Source organism: Radiomyces spectabilis (genome assembly GCF_025331425.1).
Source record: "Radiomyces spectabilis strain NRRL 2753 chromosome Unknown BYT42scaffold_13, whole genome shotgun sequence".
Classification (NCBI taxonomy): domain Eukaryota; kingdom Fungi; phylum Mucoromycota; class Mucoromycetes; order Mucorales; family Radiomycetaceae; genus Radiomyces; species Radiomyces spectabilis.
This window is the reverse complement of record NW_026251938.1, coordinates 492,484-518,268: the sequence shown is the minus strand read 5'-3', so window position 1 is coordinate 518,268 and position 25,785 is coordinate 492,484. Positions and strand designations below refer to the sequence as shown.

Below are 25,785 nucleotides of genomic sequence, written 5' to 3'. Positions count from 1 at the left end.
GGGTGCTTGTAATGTTGTGATTACTTGTGGAATAAATGCTGTGAACAAGAGGAGAACAATGGCATGATATGAGGGAGAGATAATGAGGCGATATGAAGAAGGATTTAGTCTATTTGGCAAAGTTGGACTTGATCAAGCATGGCGATGGAGGCACCTAAACACCAGCCGGTTTCCACGCCTCGGATCTTTTTTACGGTTTTGATGAGTCGATCAGAGGGGATTTCGTAAGCGAATCGAAGGAGATCGTAAATGTACGAGAGGTTGAGGCAAAAATCGGCATTGCGTGCGAGCGCATCAATCGCTTGAGGCACGTGACGGAAAGGTTTGGTCTCTCCATTGCACACACGTTGAGTCAGTTCGCCCAGCTCGCCCACGGAGAATTCCGAGGGCATACCCAGGGGTTGCGTGTAATCGTAAAAGTACGAAAACACGTATAGATCACGCGCCTCGAACGTATCCGACAGCGACGGCTGATACATGCCGTCAAATGCACATGGATCAAGCTTACAGAGTTTATCCTTGTTGAAGATACGTTCCACAATCGCTCGACATTCGGCATGTCCCGCTCCGGTGCCTATAAGTTCAACCTTTTGTGTGCCATTCGCAAACGAGAATTCAATCGTCTCTGACCGTCCTTCAGGCAAACATGGATGGTAGACGCGGCCAGTCCGTTGCGCTTCTTGATTCCACATGATCACCAATTCCTCTTTAATCCGTTTGTTCGCTTCATTCAATCCGTACCCCAGATAGGAATGCTGATACAATTCATAGTTCTCATTGCCATAATCTAATTGGTATTTATGCTCGCCTTCCAGCATGGTTTCCTTGGTTCGAAACGTCGGTTCAAATACAATTTGCGTGGATCGACCACCCAAATCAAACACGGCAGCCGACCGTCCTCGCTGCGCCGTTGTCAATTTTCCCAACAAATAATTAACGGTGATCCACGCATAGACACCTAAGAATTTGTCATGAATGAAACAGTCGACAGGATTTATCATCATTGCGTTACCTTCGTCTTTGCCGTCCATAATTTCTACCGCTCTCTCGCCTGCCATGGGAAACGGGTAGCGTGTTTCCAAATGGCGACGAACGGCTTCCAAGATACCTTCGCTCTGGTGAGGTTGCAACAGTCTTAAACCTGCTGTTGCCTTGACGGCAATGGGTGTACAACGCTGTTGGTCTTTGGGCACGCTGTCGACGGCCACTGCCATCAGCGAGTCGAGCGATTCTGCGGCGGCCTGAGGATCGTCCTTGTACGACGACAGGCCCGGTTCGATCATTTTGAATTCTTCATGTTCCAATTGCGGTTCGTCGTGGCATATTTTAAATCGATACACATGAACACGAGATCCCGAGGAACCGGCGTCGATCATTACGGCATAGCGTGTACGTGGGTTGCCATCTTTGGTGGAACAGCGAGCTGAAGAAGAGGGGATGGGATCGGCCGATTGATCTAATGATGGCACCTCCACTAATTGGGGGGAGGGTTATTTGGCTAAATTTAGTCGCCATTTTAAAAATAACTGCTATGCTGCCACTTGTGGCAACCTATTGATGCGTTAGTGGGCGTACCTGATTGTCGCGAAGAGTTGTCTTTGGCCTGGTCATCCGTGGCAGTATTGCTCCCACCAAAGTACGTGTGTGGGAACAGCAGCCAAACAAATAGGAGAAAGCAGGCTGCGCTTAAACAGCATTTGATAAACAGGTTTCTGCGAGTCGTCACCGTCGTCATCGTGAATGCAACGATGAGCAATGAAGACAATTATGCTCTTCTTGTTCTTGTTGTGGTAAAACCTTCAAACAACTTTCTGGGGTGTTGTATAAATGCAAGAGAAACGCGTTACAGCGACAAGCAATTGTGTGCACTGACGATGAAAGGGCGATGGATGAAGGGAAAAAAAAATGCAATTTAAAAATATGGGTGAAGTGCTCGGGCGATTAAATTCGGCGCTTGAAATGGCGTCTCCAACAATTGTGACGTGAAAAGGTGCGTCACTTTTCCTAACAAAATTTCCTTTTTGAGCATTCAAACCCTTCTTTCTTTTTTATTCGCTTCTCTTCATCAGCATCCCCGAATCTTTTTTTTTTTTTGTTACTGCCCCGTGTGTAGTGCTCACCGAAAGAGAGGACTACTGGCAACGTTTATCAGTGTGGATCAGCCCCTCAAGCGCATCGTTATCTTCTCGAAAAAGGATATTTCACCTCGATTAAATTACCTTTCTCACGTCATGGATCACAGAGATTCCACCGCTTCCTTTAACATAAGCTCCCAGTCTGCCGCCATGTCCACAACCAACTTTAACCATTTCAAACTCGGTGGTAAATGTCGGTCTCAAACTATCTCATTACCGGAAAACCTACTGTGTTCTTGTCGTCTTACTTGTTTTTTTTTTTATTCTTTTACTTATTTGCCCAAATATTCTAGGGGACTCGCTCGACTCTTTACGAACCATACGCGTGCCCGCGAAAGACGGCAGAACAGGCCAAGATATCCAACTACAGTATACCAATCAGAAAGTTATTGGCAACGGCTCCTTTGGTGTCGTTTATCAAGCTCGACTTGTACACACAGGCGAAGAAGTCGCCATTAAAAAGGTTTTACAGGACAAACGCTTCAAGGTAAAGACCACTCCACCACCTTTCTTTGTGTCTTTTTCTCTTTCATGACCAGCTCAGTTTCTCATTGCCACTCTTTTTTTCCAATCTCGCCAGAACCGAGAGTTACAGATTATGCGGTTGATCGATCATCCTAATGTGTGTGCGTTGAAGGCTTATTTTTACACTCAGGGAGATGCCAAGGTATTTATAGATGGGTCGGTGGTGATAGTCTTGGGTTCAGGCACTTGAGTTCATCGTATGCTTATCTTGTACTTCTCATGGTTCTTTTACATGTTTTCTAAACGATCAAAGAAGGATGAGGTTTACCTGAATCTCGTTATGGAATATGTGCCGGAAACCGTGTATCGCGCCTGTCGCCACTACGCGAAACTGAAACAAACCGTACCGATGCTCATGGTCAAATTGTACATGTATCAATTGTTCCGTTCCCTTGCCTACTCGCACACTCTCGGCATCTGTCATCGAGATATCAAACCACAAAACTTGCTCGTCAACCCAAATACCGGTGTATTAAAATTGTGCGATTTCGGAAGGTAAGCGGACTCGGGATGCAGAAATGAATGTCGCTCTTTTTTTATTTTTATTTTGATTTTGTTGTTGTTGGGGGGAGGAAGACGAGGGTCGCAAGAAAATGTTAGCTGATGAAAAAAAAAATTGTGTAGTGCAAAGATTTTGGTCGAAGGAGAACCGAACGTGTCGTACATCTGTTCTCGTTATTATCGAGCCCCTGAATTGATTTTTGGCGCGACAACTTACAAATGCAGCATCGATATATGGTCGGCGGGATGTGTCATGGGCGAACTTTTGATGGGTCAGCCGTTATTCCCCGGTGAAAGTGGCATTGACCAATTGGTGGAAATCATTAAAGTGTTGGGGACACCCTCCAAGGAACAGATCGCCACCATGAATCCCCATTACACGGAGCATAAATTCCCTCAAATCAAACCCCATCCGTTCTCAAAGGTAAAAAAAAAATTACTGGGTTTCCAGTAAACAGAATAGCAAACAACAACAACAACAACCGGTGGGCCGTTTTTTAGAGCAAAATGACCACACCGGGGGATGGGTGTAATCGGAGTTTCTAACCCTACTTGCTTGCGCTTTAGGTTTTCCGTTTAAAGACGCCTCCAGAAGCCATTGATCTGATTTCCCATATTTTGGTGTACGATCCACAAGCACGATTAACAGCAAGTGAAGCGCTGGTGCACCCATTCTTTGATGAATTACGTAACCCAGCCACGAGAATGCCCACAGGACGAGATCTCCCCGCATTATTCAATTTCACCCATGAAGGTAAAGGATGACCGTGACCACTTTATGAGCAGGCTCAGGAACAATGGACTCATATGTATCTCTGTATATGACCATTTTTGTAGAATTATCCATTCGTCCCGATCTCCTGCCGAAATTGGTACCGCCTCACTGCCATGAAGAATTACTTTCTAGAGGCATCGACGTCCATAACTTTTCACCCATACCTATTGAAGATCTTCGCCTTGCGTCCTTGGACTAATATAAATATTATTTTTTTTCTACTTCTTTTCTTTTCTATTTTTTTTTTGTTAATATGTACCTTCTTCTTTGTTCTCCTTTTTGCGATCTTCTTGGTTATCTATCCGTAACATTAGAAGTATTCTTATTTTATGGCTATACATATATACAATAGTAAAGAAGAAAACCCTTGTGGATGTTCATCGCCTTTGCTGTGAAAGGCATCCATCCATCTTCAGAAATATAGAAATCCCAACATTATTAAACTACCCTCATCATATCAAAACGCATGTCATGTCGCGAATCGAGAGCTGACCCGATAATCTTACTCTGCACGACATTGCAAGCGCATAACTCTATGATTGGACGACGTGCTTCCATCTGTAGATTTGACGTCATTCCCCTCGTCAATTTCAATGGGCATGATACCACTATATGGCATAATTTCCATATACCAAGACCACACTCACGTAGAATAACGGCAAAAAGTTATAATTGTTGCATATCTGGGGTATAAACGATTGGGCCATTTTATAAAGGCATTCATGTCTGATCCGTTAAAGCATTATTTTTACTATATAGGGCTTATTGTACGTTTCATGCCTTGGACGTTACAGCATTCAGATGGTGCTGCATATGTTATAATGGTCCGAGAAAATGAAAGAAGGATAATACTGACGCCAGTGGCCAAGTAAAGCTGTTACCCTCTCTTTGTTACTGTAGGCATTTGGCCAGACTGTTGGTTGACCTTTTTCACGGTTGTTGACGTAATTTGGCGAGCTACTTTTGCACAGACTCTCGCTGCGGAGTCCTGTGGCTATGCATACTGCAGATAGCTTTGACACAGTGACAGACGTCAAAAAAAAAGGTGGCGTGCACAGGATCATCTTTAGTAGCACAAAAACTATGTATGATAAATGGTTAGTTTATCATTCAGGTGTCTGAAACAGAGATAGACTTTTTGCATCAAGTGCTCTTGATAAACAAAGAATCATTCAACATCCGATTGGAATATAATATCAAGTCTAAATGTTCGGCGCATCAGCATGAATGATGCGTGATTGTACTTTACAGCGGAACGCAAGGTAACGCAAAAGTTGTATCATGCTTCTGATGGGGATGGATAATTTTCAACAATAGGGCGCCCTGAAACATCAACATCCAAAGCAACTGAATAGGGGTCCTTGTCCCTGTTCCGTCGTCAGAATGTCATGGGGTGAAGCGGTAGGAAGAGTCACAAGCGCACTTGACTGCAAGCTGTGACACTCGACGGCTTTTTTTGGTGACACGGAACACCCGCCCGACAAACCATCTGTTACAGTGTCTCTGTTAAACCAACTCGTGCTCGTATCGTCTTGGAGTGAACTTCGTAGACATGAGCAGACTCACCCAAACTCCGCCTCTCATCAGTATCCGACCGAGTCGTATCCTGCAAGGTAAGACAACCAAAAGTTCGTCACTCTAATGGACGAGTTGCAAGTAATTCAGGCACTCATGAATCTTTGGTTTGTGAATTAGTGGAGCGACATGTTGATGATCCCATTTTACCACAGCGGGAAAACAAGCAAATACGATTAGCCTTGTCATTCTTGGACACTTTTGCACGACTAGAGTTTATATTGTCCAAAGTCGACCGGCTTGAAAAATGGCAGCTGCAGGGGAACTTGAAGGACGCCACCGGACTGATGGAGGTTTGACTTTTTTCAACCCTACCAAGAGCCTTTTACTCACCTGCAGTAGCATTTACAAACACTGGCAGAGGAACTTGTGATTACGATCCAGTCACTGTGGAACCAATGCGCGGATAAAGAGGTGGCAGTCTTGGTCTATCATAAATAGATTGTAGAGGGTCTAACATCATATTTCCTTTTAGCAACTCGTCGAAACACTTGATTTGAAAAGGCTTTATCCTCGTGGATGCCACTATCTTTTGTTATCAAACAAACATCAAGATCTGACGTCAACCACTGATGTGCAAGGTAAACATACACAATATGGCAGGAGGATCGGGGGGAACTCATATCAAACGAAACATGCACGATTAGCACATTATTTTCATATGGCATTGTTGAATCAAATTTATGCAACGGCTTTTCAAGTTCTCCAAGGTTTAAACCTAAAAAACCACAAGTACATCCCTTACCAGTTGGCGCTTTTATATGTATGGGTGCTTTGGTTTTTTCGTGGTCGAATGCTCTTATACCAACCTTGAATTTTTTTATTTTTTTTTTGGCTATTTTAGCAATGTGTTAATCAGCAGGAGGTCAAGTACCAGGCTTACGCTTTGCGTATTGAAGAGCAATTCAGTGAAATCAAATCGCATACAAAACGTCATGACGTTCCCTTGCTGACAGAATTTCACATTACATGGTAAAAAAAAAAATTCACCCTGCTGGATTTTTCAGAACAAAGAGAATTCATTTCATTGTGATCCACTTTAGGTTACAAAAGCTTGCACAAGACATCATTGAGCAAGTCATGCAAGAGATACAAACTGGCAGTACTACCAAGATGGGCGAGGTAGCTCAAAAACTAGTTAGACTCAATAAAGAATAACCAAAATTACGTTGTAAAAAATGGATCGGTTTTTTCACAATAATGGGAATAAATGGTCATATACCCACTTTCTATCACGAACTGAGATTATTTTTCCTTCTTTTTTTTTTATCCACGTTCCAAAAACCTTGTTTTCCTTTCCCACGAATCAAGAAATTTTCCATTCATCCGCGATTTCGGGCCCATGTCAGACACTCAACCTCACTGGCCGAATATGGCAAAAAATAGCAAAAAGAATGCATGATGACATTGATGAAAAATTGATCGGCATAGACATCTCTCATCATGCATTCTTTGTCGACGGCCAGAGTGTGGGAATAGAAAAAAAAAAACCAAGGATATCAAAACCACCCTTGGATTTTTTTTTCCATGTTATAGTATCACATGAACCGTCCGTATTTCCCCAAATGATGCTCAATGTCCGACCAAACAAACGACAGGAGGAACTTTTTGGCTGGAAAAATGCGCGCTGTCGAGTTGAGACAAGTTGAGTGATTGGCCCGGATGATTCGATAGTTCGGCCTAGCCTATATAATTCCCCGTTCATTGGATGGTCCATCTCCTTTTTCTTTACCTTTCCACATCATCAATTCGTTGAATCCTACTACTACTGCCTCTTCTTCTTCATACCATGGCTCCTCCGCAAGAACCCATTGTTGCTCCACAGACCTTTGACACCCTTCACGTGGCTCCACCGTCCCCACCACCAGAAACCTCTTCGTCCTTCACATTGACCGATCTTATTCAAGAGATCCACAATGTGCTAGGCCCCGATGGCGACTTGACTTCAGAACACATTGATGAAAACCAAATCATCAAGTTGATGGAAAAGTACAGCTCGAATGCCGATGACTGGAATCGTTATACGTTGTTTGATCATTCAAGAGCGTATACGCGAAATTTGATCGACGACGGTAACGGCAAGGTAAGAATAAAATACTTTTGGATCGTCGTTTCGTTTTTCCGTCGACTTCTCACGCATTTTGCTGACAATTTCGTTTTACGGTCGAATAATTTTGTAGTTCAATCTGATGATCTTGGCGTGGAGTAAAGACCAGAAGAGGTAAATGAATACCCTAACGAATACGGTGTTGTTGATTGGTTCCCTGATCGTGACCCATAAATTTCTTTTTTTAGCCCGATTCACAACCATTCAGGATCCCATTGCATCATGAAAATCTTGGACGGTCAGCTGCAGGAAACACTATACGACTGGCCTTCAGAAGTCGTCGTCGATGATATCACCTCCACCACGGCTGCATCGGCCGATATTACAAGCGCGCAGGTCGTTGCCGAAACCGAATCCTCATCCACAGGCGTCCCACTTCATATTTCCAAACAAACTGTCTATCACCCCAATCAAGTTACCTATGTCCATGGTACGGAAATTAGTTCTTCCACTGGAAAATTTTTTTCTCTTTCAAGGGTTGTGACCTTGGTGTAATACTCACCTCGCATCCATTTTTTTCTTCGTCATTCCAATAGATAATATTGGCTTGCATCGTATTGCTAATCCCAGCAAGGAACGGGGGGCTGTGTCACTGCACCTTTACGCACCACCGTACAAGGTGTGTAAGACTTTTGAGGAAAAGACCGGTCGGGCCCGAAGCTCGGGCATTTGCACATTCTACAGTGTAGGCGGGCGTCGTGTAGAAAATTAGAAAAGTATCAAATAAAAGCAAACAACATATAAAAAGAAAGTAAAGCAAGCACCCAAGAAATGAAATGAAGGAAAGAAGTGAAGAAGGATAAAACCGACCATGATCATTTTTTGAACTCTTTTCTTCATTCACCACTTCTTCTTGGCCACTCAACATCTTGAACGATGGCGAAATCGTCGTCTTTTTTCATTGGTCGAAAATATTGCGTTATTTCAGTTGCCTCCTTTCCTTATTTGTATCCCTCATTTGACCACCCCCCAACCCCTCATTGAGTCCCCGACTGCGTTATTCCCTGTGGAGTAGTGGTGGATGTTATTTTGTTATTTTTTTTCTTGCGCGCATACAAATGCAATCTCCGATCGTATCCGTTCAGTAATATCACTGCGAATAGGAGGACGCTTTTGCCATCTCCCACAGTCTGAACTCCTATGCTTAAAATGTATCCGCGGCTATTTCATACATAGTTATTCACAATGAGAATACAAATCATCAAGTGTAATGCTGCATATTTTTCTTACTGTTATCCTTATATTTTTATTTTTATTATTTTTGCAATATGGAAAACAAACAACGAAGATCGAATTAAGTCCAGACATACTATTCATTCAAGAGTAACATTAGCAAGTGACGAAAATCAAGTGATCACACATAAGATTTTTCTTACCTGAGGACCTCCGCCGCCTTCGGGGACGGTCCAGTCAATGTTCTGTGAGGGATCCTTGATATCGCAAGTTTTGCAGTGAACACAGTTTTGAGAGTTGATTTGCAATCGCTTTTGTCCAGGATTTTCTTCGTCATCCACATATTCATACACACCAGCTACGTAATTAACCAAACAGAGAATCATCATTAACATAAAAGGCATGAACCCATCAAGGCGTGGGAAAAAATAAATCCTCAAACTTTACCTGGACAGAATCGATTCTCAGGACCATCAAACACAGCCAAATTTCGCTCCACGGGAAGATCCTTATTGCGAATGCGCAAGTGAACAGGCTGGTTTTCGGCATGATTGGTGCCGCTGCGCGAGACATTGGTCAATAGATCAAATGAAATGACACCGTCAGGCTTAGGATAATCGATCGGCTTGGCATCTCTATTATGGGAGAGGGAGTGATGAGCAAGACTATCGACGTGCAGGTATTTCAACGTGCTGTTTACCTTGCTGGCACCATGGCTTCCCAATCTGCATTCTTGTGTTTAAAGGTCCACGGCATACGTCCCTTCAACAACAGGGTTTCCAAACCGGAATACATGATACCTCCGTACAATCCGAGCGGCGAATGGAACGAGGGTTTACAATTGCGCACTTCGTACAGTTCCTTGAACACCCACGAATCCTTGATTTTTTCTTCGTAATTGTTCAGAATAATAGGACCGGTCACTTCTTCCTCAGTGCCAAACAGGGTGTCGTAAGCCGCTTCTGCCGCAAGCATACCGGACTTCATGGCGGTGTGAGTGCCCTTGATCTTGGGCAAGTTCAAAAAGCCGGCTGTACATCCAATCAACGCACCACCAGGGAACACCAACTTTGGAATCGACTGATAACCACCTTCATTCAAAGCTCGCGCACCGTACGAAATGCATTTGCCTCCTTCCAAAAGTTCCTTCACCATAGGATGGTGCTTGAATCGCTGCATTTCCTTGTAGGGACTGTTGAGTTATAAAATGCAAAAAAAGGCCCAACCATGAGTGAACATTTTCTCATTATCGACAAGTCCAATGCTTTATAAGCGCCCTTACCTCAGATAGGGATTGGTATAATCCAAGCCCACTACGTAACCAATCGACACGAGATGTCGCTCGGGTTCAAAGTGATAAATGAAACTTCCACCATACGTATGCATATCCATTGGCCAGCCAATGGTGTGGGTGACGGAGCCCGGTTTATGCTTTTCAGGCAACACTTCCCACACTTCCTTGATGCCGATACCGTATTTCTGACATTGACTATCCTTTCTCAGATCGAATTTTTTGTATAGTCCCTTGGAGAGCGAACCGTGACACCCTTCAGCAAATAAGGTTACTTTAGCGTTAATGTGCATACCACGCTCGTAGGTATCCTAAATGGATGGATCAAGTTGAGTTTCAATGACCATGACGAACCGTGAGAAAAAAAATCGAAAGGTTACCTTGGGTTCGAGATTCTTGTCAAGCCCCACATCATTGAGCGCCACGCCGCGAACACTGCCATCTTCGTTGTAAAGAACATCACTGGCGGCAAAACCAGGATAGATTTCGACGCCCAGTTCTTCGGCCTGTTCACCCAACCATTTGACAAAGTTATTGAGCGAAACAATGTAGTTGCCCTTGTTATTCATATGCGGTGGGTGAGGAAGAGGAATAGACATGGTCGAGGTAAGAAAACGCATGCTGTCGTGGGTAACGGGTGTGTTCAATGGGGCGCCTTTCTCCTTCCAGTCAGGGATCAATTCGTTCAAAGCTCTGGGTTCCAATACCGCGCCACTGAGGATGTGAGCGCCGACTTCACCAGCCTTTTCAACCACCATGACACGACAATCCTTGCCGGCTTCGTTAGCTAATTGCTTGAATCGAATGGCGGCCGACAGACCGGCGGGACCTCCACCGATGATGACCACGTCGGTTTCATCTTCGAATGCTTCCATGCGGCGAGGATCATCTTCCGGAAGCGAATCCCTGTCAATATTGGGCATCCAAATGGCTCTTGCTGGTGTTGTGGACAACAATCGAACGGACGCCTTGGCGGGGTGAACACCAGGTACCCTAGCGCGAGCCATCAAAGGTCTGGCCGATCTAAAATTGGCACGGCAAGCCGTCCTCAGACGCGCCGCAATATTCCCACGGATATAGGAGGCCATCAAGTTTTGGAGTGGAATCAAAAAGTAAGAGGAAACAAGAAGAGTAGGGGGGAGTAAGTAAGTTTTGGAAAGCTTGAATAAAAGAAAAGAGGTGGAAAATGGGATGCGGCTCATTCAACGGACCCTAATAAAATTTCATGTGGAAGTGGTGTGACTCCATTTTTCAGTGAACAGGGCACCCATTTCCGATGACAAAGACTGCCCTTTTTTTTCCCTTTCGCCCCCATTTTTTTCGCTTTATCTCCTTTCCCCGCACCGACTGTCTCTGATCCAGCCTGGCTTTTTACAATATCCCGTTCGCTCAAAGCTTCCTATTTTGAATCAGATGGTAGAACTTGAAAGCCTGCTCTCTATTCAGCGATCGTGACCAAACAGGGCATGAAGATCCAATGCATTAGCTGATGTCCTTATAAGGAGAAAATAAGCAACGCTTTCAATTCTGCTGGAATACACAATCACCAGCCTAAAGAAATAATGGATGATATCCAAAAATATCGTCGATGGACCCTTGGGCCTTTTGCATTATCTGGCAAAAAAAAAAATCAGTCATAATCATCTTTGATGAGATGATGTGTAAAACATGACAATTTAGATCCGTCATCTGGAATGGCATTAAGTGATACAAAACCCGCTTGCCAGTTTATTCAACTGGCAAGTCACATTTAAAAGTCAATTCAGATAGGCAAAGAAAAGCCCACTTGCGGTGTCACAATGAAAGAGCTGTGTCGGGCTCCACGCTCGTCGTTCAAGCAAACCCACTTTTTAACAGTCGCAAGACGGCCGATCTGCGCCATAATTGAACGAATCATCAAAGGTTTTCTATGGCGTTTTTTCTTGTGAAACTGGTTGTTGGTTCTGGCGCCGCGCCGGGTGCCTGCTCCTTGTCAGCTGTTTTTTAATCACTCGAAAATCGAGAGTTTTAACCGCGAATTTTGAAAAATATGACCTAAAAGCAAGGTTCACCCAAGAACAAAAAGCATCTTGGACCACTTTAACTTTTTAAGCAAATATTTTCGTCTGCGGTTTTCCGTGCTACACCTCTGAGAGTTCAACGTGAAGCAGTAGGAAAATCACAACTTGTAAGGTTTTTGTCTCTTCCAGAAACTATGATTCTGTTAACTAGTATCACGGTCCAATCTTTCTCCTAAAATGCATCTTGGCTACAAATGCCTATCTTTGGTACAGTATGTAATAAGAAAACCTTCTGTCAAAAAATGGGAACATGAGATATGACCCAAATGTCATATTCTTTGTTGTGCTAATGCTGTCGAAGCGCAATTCAGCCCTACGAGCACATATATCAAATATCTAGTAATAAAGCTTCAGGGCTCGAAAAAATCTTAATATTTTACCCTCAAGTTCTGACATGGATAAACACACGGATTCAGGGTTTTCAAATTATTCTACCCTTTTCGTTAGTAGTTTTATTTTATCGACAGGAGTTAGGGTGTCAGCGAATCGATAAGAGTGAGGCAGTGCGCGTATGTTAAATGTTCGTTTCTCGACACAGCCAACAACGATTCAACAGCAAGCTGAGGACGCTAACCCTCGCTCTCAACCGTCAAAATTTTCAAAGTTTCTATTATACGGTATCTTGAGAAAGTGCCGTGTTTGATGACACTGGAATTTTGACTGGTGAATTAGGGTTTTCCGCTCATTCCAAGACGTTGAATAAATCTCACAAGTTTAATTCCACCAAATATGCCAAGATCCAATGATGTATTTTTCTGGATTCGCTTTTCGTTCCTTTTGTAAAGTACAGTTTTCATCAATTGGAGGGCATGGTGTTTTTTTTTTTTTCAGAGAAATCTAAACAAGCTTTCAATGACCTTACGCGCTGTCGCTTACTTTACGACGAATCCAAAAAAAAAGGGAAAAAAATGCGTGCTCGGCAAGTAAGCGACACGTGTTTTTGTTATCATCTTCCTTGTTATACTGTTTACCAGCATCGTTGTCTTGTGATTTAAAAAAGTCATGACAGTGTATCTTACAGTTACTGTGCTAAATACTCAATTTTCAGGATTTCCTTTTCGGATGGTCGACGACATGCCAATTTTTTTTAACTTGCGATTTAAAAAAACAAGAGTAATTCGAGACGGGTTTTAATCTGTGAATTTCTTTTGCGTCTCCTTTAGCTGATCAGCCGTGGCTTTACTGATTATCCACTCGTACGTATAGTGAATGGCTCATGACCACGGTTCCGTACTAATGCTGCCTTTCATTAACAATCCAGAATACGCCTCTTGCCTCCATTTGCAGAAAAAGGTACCGATTTCTCATTCTCTTATTTTTTGGCTCCTTAACGTTGAACCTCATGACTGGCCTAGTTTGTAGACAACTCTGAAAGCCAAAAAGAATTCTCCAAATTAAACGTCCCAACATCCTTCTGTGAACGACATTATAAAAAAGTTGCGAAAAAGAAAAAAGTAAGGGTCCTATTTCACAGGATAGACTGACGCAATTTTTTTTTCTCACCTCTTTTGCACCGTTGCGTTTTGGCTTTTTGTTCTTTAGAAAATTCAATGGAAGATTGCTCCCACGAAGTACAGTTCAACGGTCTTTGCGCCCTTTGTGGCACTATTCTTACACAGTAATTTTAAATACCATATTCTTTTACGTTGACAAAAGGTGACTGACAGAAATGCTCCTTTTGGTTGCATATAGTGACGAGGAAGAATCGGCTAATATCTGCATGTCTCACGATAAACTCGGCGTGACGGTGTCTCGAAAGGTAAAAAGACAATGCGTTGACTGGTGGCTCCGGTATAACAGTGTTCGCTTACTGACGCCTTGTCTTTCTGTTATGCTTAAAAGGAAGCGGAACGATTGGATGAAGAAAATATCGCGCAATTGACAAAATCTAAAAAGCTATCGCTGATTGTCGACTTGGATCAAACCGTGGTTCACGCCGCTTGGGATCCCACCGTGGGGGAATGGTTAAACGATGAACATAATATCAATCACAAGGCCATGGAGAATATCCATCAATTTGTACTGCCTGGAAGCAGTCGCGTTTATTACATCAAACTAAGGTAAGTAAAAAAACAAAAAAGCGCCTGTTTTTTAGTGGCCCTTGTTCTTTCGCTCAGCTCATTTCAATCCAATTCGATTGGGAAAATTTTCCACAGACCTGGATTGTCGGAGTTTCTGGCGGAAATTTCAAAGTTGTACGATATGCACATCTACACCATGGGCACCCGTCATTATGCCGAGGCCGTCGTTCAAAAGATCGATCCTGAAGGCAAATTCTTTGGCGAACGCATTATCTCGCGTAACGAAAACGGAAGTAAGTGATAAGTGGTGCTGGATTGCAAAATTTTGATGGGGTGTCCTTACCAGTGGTTTTCGTGTAGGTGCCATTCACAAGAATCTAGAACGTCTGTTTCCTTGCGATCAGAGCATGGTCGTCATTCTCGACGATAGAGCCGACGTGTGGAATTTCTCTCCCAATCTCATCAAGATTAAGCCATGTATGTATTCGACGATAAAACTGGACCTCCTTGTTGATTTGTGATTTGATCCTAATATCCGATGCATAGATGAATTCTTTGTCGGTATTGGTGATATCAATTCCCCATTTGCACCAAAAAAGGTATGTTTTTTAGCGTGTGTTATAGAGGGTCTATGACAGTTTTTTCTTATATTACCTTTCTTAGGAATTTGAAACGGTGCCGCAGTTAGTGGCTGTGCCTCAAAAGACACCCATCCTGCCACCCACCAAACCTGCAACCGAGAGTAAGAGTTTTTTATTGACATTTTTGCCTATTCCAGACCATTAAAACATTGACTATAGAGCCGGTCTTATCAGCAAAAGACAAAGATTCTGCTACAATTCTCAAAGAGGAAATCGATACTGAAAAGATGACGAAAAATAAGACAACGCCACAAGATACCAAGTTTGCCCAGTCACCGCCGCCGCCATCTACTGAAGGAGCGGCCCCTGAAACCCTGCCAACGTCGGCGGCCCTGCCGCCAGTGGATGGTCAAGTATTATCGGACGAGCAAGAACAGAAACAACTGGTCGAAGGACAAAAGATGCAAGAACAAGAAGACAAGAAAGAAGATACCAAGTCCGAAGAAGAATCGGAGGAAGAAGAGTCGGTCCAGGGACCAAGCTTGGAAGAACAAGAACGTGTTCAGGATGCTATGGCGCAGGAACAGCAAGAGTTACGACCCTTGGCTCAAAAACAGAACGAATTGTCTTCCAAAACGGATAAACCCTTGCTTGTAGATGACGACAAGGAATTATATCGTATGACAGAGGTAGATGCCCATTTTTTTTTGGAGGCTTGCCTCATCCCCCACTCACATTTTGATGACGTTCACAGATCTTAAAAAGAATCCATCGGGATTTCTATACCACCAAAGACTCGTCCGACAAAAAGATTGATGTTGTGGAAATTATCCAAAATATCAGGAAAAAGGTGCTGAAGGATGTTAACATTGTCTTTTCCGGTTTGATTCCCTTACAGCAGCATCCTACTCATTTCTGGATGTGGCAATTGGCCGAGATGTTTGGAGCAATATGCTCCTTTGACCTGACCGGCCGGGTCACCCACCTTGTCGCTGCAAAGGTAAAGAAGATGAAAAATACGCGCTCAGAGCAGTTGAACTTGGGACTGACGAGCGATATTTTCTTTTTCAGGATGGAACCTCCAAAGTGCATATGGCACGAAGGGCATCGAAACCGCCTTACATTGTGACGTCGGATTGGTTGATTGATTCGACCGTGCATTGGAAATTGCAAGATGAAAGCAAATACGCGTTACCGATGAGCGGGCCCATGCATGAAACTGAGGGTGAGATTGAAAATCCCGAATCCACTCCCTTAGATCTTGAAGACGATACTTTTGAGGACCCAAAACTAAAATTTGTCAAGGACGTCGACTGGGACGAAGCCGACAAAGAGGTAGATGAGTGTTTGGACGACGACGAAACGGATAAAAGCTATGTATCGGAAACCGACATGCAACCTAATGATCGCGGCGGCACGGAAGGGGAGGAAGACGATGGAGACAATAAAAGCACGAATGCCGATACTGAGGATGATCAATGGAAAGATTTTGAAGATGAAATTGCCAACGAATTGATGGATGAACTTGATGATCTCGATAATCTCGATAATTCACAATCATACCAATCCGGCGCCGACGAAGATTCCGACTTGGATTTTGATAAAGAGTAAGTGGCATTTTGTTTTTGTTTCTTTCCAAGCAAGCAATATTGATGAACGACTATTATCGCAGTGATGCATCACGTAAGCGGCCGCGGGTTTCTGACGACGAAAGTGGGATGGATCAAGACGATCTGGACATCTCGGAAGATCAACGACCTTCCAAATCAAGTCGTGTATAATCAAGATTTTTTTTTATGTGGAAAAAGCCGACGGCCCAAGCTGACGGTAGCTAATTATTTTTTTCGTTTTCCCTAAGATAATGCACATCGAAAGCTGGAGGCAGAAAAAAAGAAAAGCCTTTAGTCACCCATCTGTAACATATTCGAATTTTCACCAATTTTATTTTTTCTGTATTTCATACATAACACATAATCATGCGCATAAGACTTTTTTTTAGAGTAGTCTCCCATTTTTCATTTGGAAATGCCAGTCGTTCTCCTCTGCGTTGAGGATTTTCTCTAATAGGTTGTCATGTAATGACAAACTGATCTTTTCAAGCTTTTTGACACTTTCGATGTTGCATGTCACACAGCCTTAAGCGAAGAATTTATTTCATTGTGTTGCTTCCTTCGTGTGAGACTGCTCCCATTTCATCTATGCCATACAATTTAATGGATCTAATCCTCAGAGTTCTTTTAACGAAAGAAAGAAAGAAAGGACAATCGACCTGTTTATCGCTGAAGCATAATGAATGTGAGATTCTCTTTAAAGGAAGATGCTTATTTCAGTCTGGAAAGTTTGTTTTTAAATGAATCAACGTGGTCTGCACAGATAAGTCTGTGCAGCAACAAATAGTTGACAGCCGCTATCATTGAGCAGATTATTGGAGCTGGAATGATTCAAAAGGCCGAGGCAAAAAAAAAAAAAAAAAAAAAAAAAGTATAAAAAGAAAATTGATGCATTGGACGGCGAGTGAATGGTTGAGTTCAAGTAGGGAGACGAAGGAGAATCCCCGCGAAATTAAAGTGTTATTGGCTTCATTATTCGAGTGATACTGCCGTGTTGCTAAACTAAGCCTAAGCTCGGACCCCTCCCATCCGTCTGTACCACCATGATTGGGCTCTCCTTCGCATTTCTCATTTTATTGGATAAAACAGAGCCAAGATTATTACCATTTTTCTCCGCTCTTCTTGTCTGCACCGGTTTTTGACAACCCCTTTCTTTCCCTATTTCCTATGGCTCAGAGTCGTCGTGACGAGATAGAAGCCCGCCTTAAACATTTCAACGCCGGTAGCCAGTACGACATCATTGATGTTGTGGGCGAAGGTGCTTACGGTGTGGTTTGGTAAGTAGGGACTATCCGATGAGTTTGTCGTGTCCATGGCATTTGGCTCATCATCTTTCTCGTTTCTTTGCGGTCGTAGCTCGGCGGTCCACAAATCGACGGGTCAAATGGTCGCCATCAAGCGCATCTTACCCTTTGATCATGCCATGTTTTGCTTACGTACCTTGCGTGAAATCAAGCTGTTGAAATATTTCAACCATGAAAACGTAAGTGAACCCATTCCTTTCTTTTCAGTATAGTTGCTTGTGTCAAGGGTTGCACTTCAATGCGATAAAATGGTCTCATGGATACAACCCGGTCGACAAAAAGGATGATATAATGAAATTGGGTTCACCTGGGTGACAAAAATTTTGACACAATCATTACTATGGGAGAAAAAGGGGCAATGGAAATAAGAATATTGATGAAATCATGGAATTCTAGATTATATCCATCTTGGACATCGTCAAGCCTAAAACGATTGACGATTTTACCGAAGTGTGAGTTTTTCCGTCTCTTGCCCGGGAGAATGGGCGTGGCGGTGGTCCGAATTTGGCTAACTTTCTTTTGACAGTTACCTTATTCAGGAACTCATGGAAACCGATATGCACCGAGTGATCCGCACTCAAGACTTATCCGATGATCATTGCCAATATTTCACTTACCAGACCTTGCGCGCTCTCAAAGCCATGCACTCGGCCAATGTACTTCATCGCGATCTCAAACCAAGTAATTTGTTACTCAATGCCAACTGTGACTTGAAGGTACGTATGCCGTGAGACAGACCAGAGACGGTGCAAAAAAAAAAAAAAAAAAAAAAAAAAAAACGTCGTTGATCCACACGTTGTGATCGTTTATTCCAACTTTTTTATTTTACAGATTTGTGATCTCGGATTAGCGCGTTCGTCCAATTCAGCCGACGAGAACAGCGGTTTCATGACGGAATATGTGGCGACACGATGGTATCGTGCACCTGAAATCATGTTAACCTTTAAAGAGTACACAAAGGCAATTGATGTGTGGTCGGTGGGATGTATTCTGGCCGAGATGCTCAGTGGCAAGCCATTGTTTCCGGGAAGAGATTATCATCACCAATTAACCCTGATCCTCGATGTTTTGGGTACACCCACCATGGATGACTTTTATGGGATCAAGAGCCGAAGGGTAAGTTCACAGCCGTGGTTCTGACCCGTGGGACACAAGTTATGAGCGAAAGAAAAAAAAAGCTGATCATCCAGCGTTAGGCACGAGATTACATCCGCAGCTTGCCATTCAAAAAGCGTATTCCTTTTTCACGGCTTTTCCCCAATGCCAGTCCGTTAGGTAAAAAAAAAAAAAAAAAAAAAAAAAAGTTTCTGATACGTTGACTGATTCTTGATTTATCTCCCCGTTACAGCCGTGGATCTCTTAGAAAAGCTGCTCACATTCAATCCTACCAAACGCATTACGGTGGAAGAAGCATTAAGACATCCTTACTTAGAACCGGTACGTCGAATATTCGTAAGAGGATTTTGGTTATCAATAATGTATCGTTAATGTTGGTTGTCTATTTATGAATTAGTATCATGATCCTGACGATGAGGTAAAAAAAAAAGCGGAAGTGATAAGATTGAGTGGCCTTTGTCAATAGAAAAACTCATGATCGCGTTTTGCAATAGCCTGACGCACCCCCGATTCCCGAAAGTTTCTTTGACTTTGATAGATACAAAGATCAACTTACCAAAGAGCAATTGAAACGTAAGTCCTTGAACCCCACACATGCATACAGGTGTATTTTTTAGATGTTAACTCTTTGTACCTGGTCATTTGCATAGAAATGTTATTCCAAGAAATTACACACTGATGAGATACCAAGAATTTAACCTTTTTTATTCGTACAAATCACGTAAAGATACAAAAAAAAAGACACCTATGTTTGACAATAAAAAAGAAAAAGAACAAGTAAAAAACGAAATTATACATAACAATCTCAAATGATACAAGTGTTATCTGCGCAGTAAGTTTTTTATAGTATAATGTACATCAGGAAATAGTTATTACAATTTAATGGGTTAGCATGTGAGTGGAGAAAAAGAAAGAGAGACAGGGAAGGGAAAGAGAGAAATGATTAGGATAACATCATGGATTCCTTTTTGCGTTTCATCTTTTTGATTTCTTTTCGTTTAGATTGTACTTCAGCCGCACATTCATCACAATACCAAGCTCCTTTGGGCGGTGCATCCAATCCAACACATTCCATGTGGAACCATTCAAACGGACAATGCTGAGAAGGAAAAACACATGGTTGATTAGTATACGTTTCCAAGCAACGCATGAAAAAAAGGGGGGGGGGGGAGGGCAAAGATCTCCTTGTGTTACCTCGCCATCGCAAGCAACCATTTCGCCGTAAGAGACTTGACGACAGAAACAATAGACAGGTTCTTCGTTCTTGTCGTCATTGTCTCTTGCTTCTTTCTTCTTGCGTTTCTTATGTCTTTGGGCCATCATGGCATGGTAGTACTCTTCTTCATCTTCTTCATCGACATGATCATCCTCGGTCAATCCTTCCACATCGGACATTAGTTCGCCGTCTAATGCACCCGTTCACGAGTCGAAAGGCGGGTTAGAGTTTCCTTTCACAGATAAAGCGGGGCCACGGTTACACTTACGTTTTCTTTGTAAAACAGCCGCAGGTGATACATTTGTTGCAGGTGCCAAGTCGGGATGGGTCTTGTCGAGCTCATCGAGATCATGAGCTAATCGATGCAAGTGACGATCCAACTATTTTTTTGTCATACCATGCAAGCTCAGCATAATGGTCGATTACGATTCTTGTCAGTTCTTTGCTAAAAAACTTACCAATCGTAAGGCTTCCTCGGCCAACTGAATACGTTCGGTCGACAGTTCGCTCAGTTTCTCGTAATCACGTTGAATGCGTCGAATAATGGAGGGTTCTTGTCGGAGCAGTTTTTCCTTCTTGTCTGCATCGGGTTGGAACCATTGACGATGAATCTTTGTCAGATCCTGCTGCTGCAACTGGATACGACGTTCCAACGCTGTTAATACAAGCTCGTCAGTGGTCGCGATTTGATATCCTTGTACTCAATGCTTTGGCCTACCTTGGCACTGATTGTTTCGATTTTGTATCTCTGCCCAATGATATGCAATTTCACTCGGAAGATTTTCTAGGCCTAAACGAGTATTTATTACCAAGGCAAGTTGGATCAGTCAACGATCCATAGGTGTGATAGACTTTCAATGCAAGATCGATCGTTGACTTACTGGCAACATATTCTTGTAGGTATCGCCCGCTATCAAGGTGTATATCCACATCTTCCATTGCTTTCGTTTTTCAAACCTTGTCGATTTCCTTCGTTGGTCTTTCTCTTGCCTAAAATAGTAGGAGAAGGAAAAGAAAAAAAGGAAATCAAAAAAGCGAGAAATTTCAAATCCCACACAAAATTTTGATCAGCCAATAAACTAAAGCACACATCTTGTTGGAAAAAGATCCACCGCCCCTTTTTCTTGACTCTCCAATTCATTCAAATGCTTGCTTAATTCTAATACTAGTTACACGTTGTATATGGTGGACGATTCGCTGCAGAAAGGGTTTGCCATTGAGTGGTGGTCGACATGTCGTCATGCACTGCCATGTGGCACGAGGCTTTGGTCGTCGTCGGTCAGCTTATTGTCCGCCTTAATTTGGTCATAAGAAACATGGCTTGTCTAAAGCACACGACGCATGATCAATCATACCACTTAAAATGCTCTTTTTTTTTTAACTCAATCAAATATTCAGGGTGCCAATGTAGCCTTGTCCGAGAAATTAATTTCTCACACTCCTCAGTGCTTGTAGTTGCACCAAATCCATCAAAAAGCATACAACACACTTTCTGACATTGGACGTCGTGAATTCATACGGAACCTTTTTGGAAGCGTGACAAGTGTGATCTATCATTAACTTTCTACAGTATATTCTCAACAATGTGCCATCGAAAATTCAATTCCATCGCGAAAATGAGCATATCAAGATTACTTGGCCTGAGATTTTTTATGTAAAAAGGAGTCGGTTGACAGTATTCCAGCTAGGATTTGATTTGGAAACATGAACAAACTGCTTCCATCTTTCAGGTCTGACGGATCCATTCCTCATCTCTATAAGAACTCGATTACAACATACCAAAGCTTGTATCATTACAGTAAAAGGATCATCTATTCTGTTGGACAGACGATGCTGTGGGGAAAAGAAAAACAATGGAAAAGGCATTATGCAAAAATTGGGCACAGACGGATCTGCAAGTCACAATCCGTCAGTGCCCTCAATTGATTTTTTTTTTTTTGTGGGCCACCTTGCTTACCTCACTACCGCGCATAAACCATGGCAGACGATTCTGAATTTGCTGCTCCTCCTCCACCTCCACCCAAGCGTTCTGCTTCAGATGTTCCGCAACCACCTCCTTTGAAATATACCAAACCTTCGTGGGCCGGCGTCGCTGCTTACAGCTACACTTTGGAAGTACTCAAAGGCGGGGTCAGTATCGACAAGATTCAAGGACCCAAGAAAGACGTCATTACCATTGGTACGTGTCTTCACCCCCAAGGCATGGTCACATAGATCTTGTCTAACCGATCCATTAGGCCGACTTCCTCTATGTGACGTACAAATGGAGCATCCTGTAAGCACACGACTATCGTCAACGATCGAAACTCGGTGGCTAACAAACATGCTATTCTATTCTTCGACAGTCCATTTCACGATATCACGCGGTTCTACAGTTTAACGAGGACAGTGATGCTTATATTTACGATCTGGAAAGTGCCCACGGTACCAAACTGAACAAGAAGCACATTCCCCCGCGCGTACACACCCTGATACGACCGGGCGACCAATTACAATTCGGCGAAAGTACACGCATCTTTGTATATGAGACAACCAAACCAGTTTCTGAAGAAGATCTTGAAAGAGAGGATCGGATAGCACTGCGCCATCGTTCTCGAGCCGCAGATGTCGAGCATGTAAACGAAGATGACGTAGCAGAAGCGGAACAAGAAGCACAGGAGGATCAGGGGATTTCATGGTAATAAATGATGGATTCCATCTTTTTTATTTCGATGATCTCGATCTACGTGCCACTCACACAACGTTTCTTGCAGGGGTTTCCAAGAGGATGCCGTGGAAGAAGATGAAGAAGACGAGGAAGATGAAGAAAATGAGGCAAGCAGTAAGAGGAAAGGAGCACCATCCGGTGATGCAGCCCTTTTGACGGTAGAAGCCGAAGCCCAGGCTGCCGCTACAGCAAGTAAGTATTACAAAGGAATCAGGCTTAACAAGGCAATTTTACTGATCATTAATGTCGCGTGCGTTGTGTGTAACAGAACGACGACGAGAGGACTTGGAAATTATGTTTGGTGGCGATGACAGTGATGACGATACATTTTATGATCGTACAGGTAAGATCGATCGCATTCATCAAAAAGACCATCTTCTAAGTAAGGAATTCCATGGGTCCAGATACGAAGAGAAGGAAAGCTCGAAAAACGGAAAAGAAGGCTGAAACGCATGACGATCTTGTGATCCGCAAAAACGCGACTGAAAAGGCCATGAAAGAATTGCAGGAGAAAATCGACCAGCGAAAAGTCAGAGGTATGTCGTATGAAACAGCTAGAGGAGAATCAACGCTTCATATATTCAATATGGACATGACCTGTAGACGCCGAAGGAGCAAAGAGTAAAGAGGATGAAGAACAAGATCTGGATGACTACATGAAATCACTAAGTAAAGCACCCCAGAAAGAGGCTTCTTTGTTTAGTATGCAGAAGGAGCTTCAACAATTACAAAAGGTAACAAGATTGTGAACAGGGGATCTCTGAATAATTTATAAGTTCTCATCATCTATTGCTTAACAGGATCACAAAAAATTGACGAAATTGGTGGAATTAACCAAGCCTTCCCATGTATTTAGTTGAGCATGTTGTTTGCTGCTAGATATTCGAGCGCCATCCATGCCGTTTGCACACTGGGCAGCATGACATGTCCCTTTGTAATAAAAGTTTTGAGATCCCGAGTGGACACATTGTCGACGATTTCGATGCACTCTTCCAAGTCTCGTTGTCGCGGATTGGCATCCGCGTGGGGATTAATGCAAAGATACGGCACAAAGCGATTTTTACCCCATTTCAATTCACTGATACCATCGGGCTGATCCTCTGGAAGTAAACAAATCCATTCACCACCTGTCAACTGAGCTTCTTCCGAAAGTTCATGTTGCGCGGCTTCAAGTGGACTAACACGGCCATATGAGTTTTTCTCTCTACCTCTCTGTGTACCAGAATACCTCACTCACTGACCTTGTGTGTTTTCTACGGTCGTAGGATCCGGCTACACAAGTGTATTTCTAAAAAGACGGCGGGGATGAGAACTTTTATTCTCTCACAGCGGTCAACACTTGGACGGGTGGCGTGATGCTTACGATTTCGTTGGTTCCTTGAGCAAACTCTTTCAAAAGACAAGTGGATTGCTATGAAGACCAGTCAATCGGTCTGTGATTTGACAGGCGGAAAAGAAGGGATAGAGGTGACCTACATTGGACGTATTGAATGTGAATACTGTAATGAACGTGGGATACGGCGTTTGATGGCCTGCAATATCCCATTCAATGATTCGACCATCGTTGAACTGTGTCTTGCGATTCCATACGGTAATGAAACTGTGTGCAAGACATAAGTAACAAGTCACATAAGACGAAAAGCAAATATTACCGTTTATGTACAACGCTTTCCTCGACGATCGTCGCGGCGGTGCCTTTTGTGTTGATCTCCATTTCGGCAGCAAACAAGAATAAAATGCGGATGCTGAAAATAAAAATAAAGTACGTTTAGCTTCATCTGAGCCCAACAAGATCACCGCTCGATATACCGTACCACGCCTCCCATACACACGCGCAGACATGAAAGAAATCAAATTAAATTAAACTTGGTTAAAACTTGGCCTTGACGTAAAGTTGGAAAATTGGATAATACATATGCTCACGCACCGAACACGCAGGTTTTACGATACCTTTAGGGCGGTCCCGCATGCGAGTCGGCATGCCGATGAATGAAGGTAGAATAAAAATAAGGCTTTATTTGACAGTCAATTTACAAGCTGGAATCAATACATATTTGTTACAGCTGCAAATAAACTATGCTAGAGCACCAAGCAAAAAGGAACTTGGAATCAATGGCATTTCCAGGCAACCAGAGAGAAGGAACCATAACGGGCAGAGGATCATGGACGACAAGCGAAATGACAAGCGAAAAAAAAAAGGAAAATAGAAACTTGCCCTTTGACAGCAACCGGCTCAATTCGTCTGCCCACAAAACGGCCACACCCACCTCCCCCCCTCCCACACACACACACAACTTCACCACCTTCCTCTCACGTTCATTTCCAATTTTTTCCATTTTCCTCTTCCTTTGTCGGCCAATTTTTTTTTCCCTGGCGGTGGTTTTTTTACTGCAGGCAATGCCATTTTTTTTTGTCCCCCCCCCCTCCTACCCACCGTTTTTTCCGTCTGGCCTATTTTTTGCAGTGTCTTTTTTTTTAACCCACCGATTTCACTTACCTTACTTCTCTTACCTTACATCGAGCTGCCCGACAATGCTGTACTAATGACACTGCAATAGAAAGTTAGCCGATCTACTGTAACAACAGAAAAAGATCAAGTCAGTAAAAGGATGGTCCGCAGCTAATGCGCTATCAGTGCTTGTCATCCATCATCCCTCAAGTGGCAGCTAAAGAGAAAAAAATGGCGCGCGATATTAGTAGTAAATCAAACAAGAGGCGAGAGAGCAAAAAAAAAAAAAAAAAAAAAAATCAAAAAATCAAAAAATCAAAAGTAAAAAGAAAAGTGGGAGAAGAGCAAAAAAAAGAAAACGACGCCCTTTTTCGTTTTATCATGCATCGTTTTCCTTCGTCGTTTTCTGATCTGGGTCCTCGCTTACCAAAAAAGGCACGTCTAGCAAAATCAACTTTTCGAATGAGCTCCCATCTCAATGAAAAAAGACGCAGATAGCGGGGAATCCACCATTATTTTGGGCAAGGGAAAGGACGGTGTGAAAACAGTAAAGTGTCAAGATTCAAAGAAGCCATGAAAATGGAGTAACCGGGCCCATGCGTAAAATAAACTTTGGATTGATGGGCGGACATCCAAAAA

The 25,785-nt window shown here is 43.0% G+C and overlaps 12 protein-coding genes across 12 annotated transcripts; 6 read left to right on the top strand and 6 right to left on the bottom strand.

Moving 5' to 3' along the window:
• Window positions 1–104: 104 nt before the first annotated feature.
• BYT42DRAFT_595451 (nucleoside phosphatase GDA1/CD39) lies at window positions 105–1,376 on the bottom strand (the record flags this gene model as incomplete). The annotated part of the gene is made up of 2 exons (XM_051570856.1): window positions 105–958; window positions 1,013–1,376. 2 exons carry the CDS (start codon window positions 1,374–1,376, stop codon window positions 105–107), a joined length of 1,218 nt encoding a protein of 405 aa, XP_051419651.1.
• Window positions 1,377–2,045: 669 nt separating this feature from the next.
• BYT42DRAFT_584351 (kinase-like domain-containing protein) lies at window positions 2,046–4,400 on the top strand. The gene is made up of 7 exons (XM_051569868.1): window positions 2,046–2,322; window positions 2,429–2,622; window positions 2,716–2,802; window positions 2,914–3,155; window positions 3,285–3,585; window positions 3,729–3,915; window positions 3,999–4,400. The coding sequence occupies exons 1-7, from the start codon at window positions 2,232–2,234 to the stop codon at window positions 4,133–4,135; spliced, it is 1,239 nt and encodes a 412-aa protein (XP_051419650.1). The 5' UTR covers window positions 2,046–2,231; the 3' UTR covers window positions 4,136–4,400.
• Window positions 4,401–4,669: 269 nt separating this feature from the next.
• Window positions 4,670–5,380, bottom strand: BYT42DRAFT_584348 (uncharacterized protein). Its single transcript, XM_051569867.1, has one exon. It carries the CDS (start codon window positions 4,998–5,000, stop codon window positions 4,734–4,736), a length of 267 nt encoding a protein of 88 aa, XP_051419649.1. The 5' UTR covers window positions 5,001–5,380; the 3' UTR covers window positions 4,670–4,733.
• Window positions 5,381–5,488: 108 nt separating this feature from the next.
• On the top strand, window positions 5,489–6,669 carry BYT42DRAFT_617439 (uncharacterized protein; the record flags this gene model as incomplete). The annotated part of the gene is made up of 7 exons (XM_051572184.1): window positions 5,489–5,549; window positions 5,632–5,804; window positions 5,854–5,925; window positions 5,987–6,092; window positions 6,159–6,274; window positions 6,356–6,483; window positions 6,555–6,669. The coding sequence occupies 7 exons, from the start codon at window positions 5,489–5,491 to the stop codon at window positions 6,667–6,669; spliced, it is 771 nt and encodes a 256-aa protein (XP_051419648.1).
• Window positions 6,670–7,408: 739 nt separating this feature from the next.
• BYT42DRAFT_473063 (RmlC-like cupin domain-containing protein) lies at window positions 7,409–8,321 on the top strand (the record flags this gene model as incomplete). Its single annotated transcript, XM_051563582.1, has 5 exons — window positions 7,409–7,594; window positions 7,692–7,732; window positions 7,807–7,894; window positions 7,955–8,048; window positions 8,155–8,321. Coding segments are annotated over 5 exons (576 nt in total), but the record flags the coding sequence as incomplete, so codon positions are not given.
• A 591-nt stretch (window positions 8,322–8,912) lies between these two features.
• On the bottom strand, window positions 8,913–11,089 carry BYT42DRAFT_595448 (uncharacterized protein; the record flags this gene model as incomplete). The annotated part of the gene is made up of 6 exons (XM_051570855.1): window positions 8,913–8,927; window positions 8,995–9,149; window positions 9,239–9,426; window positions 9,492–9,983; window positions 10,074–10,393; window positions 10,463–11,089. The coding sequence occupies 6 exons, from the start codon at window positions 11,087–11,089 to the stop codon at window positions 8,913–8,915; spliced, it is 1,797 nt and encodes a 598-aa protein (XP_051419646.1).
• Window positions 11,090–13,692: 2,603 nt separating this feature from the next.
• BYT42DRAFT_617436 (uncharacterized protein) lies at window positions 13,693–16,525 on the top strand (the record flags this gene model as incomplete). The annotated part of the gene is made up of 11 exons (XM_051572183.1): window positions 13,693–13,760; window positions 13,835–13,901; window positions 13,985–14,202; window positions 14,299–14,456; window positions 14,524–14,640; window positions 14,710–14,762; window positions 14,827–14,905; window positions 14,964–15,433; window positions 15,499–15,744; window positions 15,816–16,351; window positions 16,417–16,525. The coding sequence occupies 11 exons, from the start codon at window positions 13,693–13,695 to the stop codon at window positions 16,523–16,525; spliced, it is 2,121 nt and encodes a 706-aa protein (XP_051419645.1).
• A 746-nt stretch (window positions 16,526–17,271) lies between these two features.
• Window positions 17,272–19,598, top strand: BYT42DRAFT_584324 (mitogen-activated protein kinase). Its single transcript, XM_051569866.1, has 10 exons — window positions 17,272–17,631; window positions 17,711–17,837; window positions 18,055–18,110; window positions 18,185–18,374; window positions 18,490–18,774; window positions 18,855–18,933; window positions 19,007–19,095; window positions 19,172–19,192; window positions 19,269–19,347; window positions 19,425–19,598. Exons 1-10 carry the CDS (start codon window positions 17,522–17,524, stop codon window positions 19,451–19,453), a joined length of 1,065 nt encoding a protein of 354 aa, XP_051419644.1. The 5' UTR covers window positions 17,272–17,521; the 3' UTR covers window positions 19,454–19,598.
• A 119-nt stretch (window positions 19,599–19,717) lies between these two features.
• Window positions 19,718–20,094, bottom strand: BYT42DRAFT_502797 (uncharacterized protein; the record flags this gene model as incomplete). Its single annotated transcript, XM_051564856.1, has 2 exons — window positions 19,718–19,873; window positions 19,969–20,094. The coding sequence occupies 2 exons, from the start codon at window positions 20,092–20,094 to the stop codon at window positions 19,718–19,720; spliced, it is 282 nt and encodes a 93-aa protein (XP_051419643.1).
• A 202-nt stretch (window positions 20,095–20,296) lies between these two features.
• BYT42DRAFT_108600 (uncharacterized protein) lies at window positions 20,297–21,089 on the bottom strand. Its single transcript, XM_051562087.1, has 3 exons — window positions 20,872–21,089; window positions 20,709–20,780; window positions 20,297–20,645 (listed from the first exon to the last, which is right to left on the bottom strand). The coding sequence occupies exons 1-3, from the start codon at window positions 20,927–20,929 to the stop codon at window positions 20,425–20,427; spliced, it is 351 nt and encodes a 116-aa protein (XP_051419642.1). The 5' UTR covers window positions 20,930–21,089; the 3' UTR covers window positions 20,297–20,424.
• Window positions 21,090–21,967: 878 nt separating this feature from the next.
• BYT42DRAFT_595446 (SMAD/FHA domain-containing protein) lies at window positions 21,968–23,446 on the top strand (the record flags this gene model as incomplete). The annotated part of the gene is made up of 7 exons (XM_051570854.1): window positions 21,968–22,169; window positions 22,228–22,265; window positions 22,336–22,620; window positions 22,648–22,667; window positions 22,744–22,855; window positions 23,140–23,233; window positions 23,301–23,446. 7 exons carry the CDS (start codon window positions 21,968–21,970, stop codon window positions 23,444–23,446), a joined length of 897 nt encoding a protein of 298 aa, XP_051419641.1.
• A 103-nt stretch (window positions 23,447–23,549) lies between these two features.
• On the bottom strand, window positions 23,550–24,539 carry BYT42DRAFT_503340 (uncharacterized protein; the record flags this gene model as incomplete). Its single annotated transcript, XM_051564894.1, has 4 exons — window positions 23,550–23,863; window positions 23,931–23,985; window positions 24,061–24,108; window positions 24,174–24,539. 4 exons carry the CDS (start codon window positions 24,537–24,539, stop codon window positions 23,550–23,552), a joined length of 783 nt encoding a protein of 260 aa, XP_051419640.1.
• Between the last annotated feature and the right edge of the window lie 1,246 nt (window positions 24,540–25,785).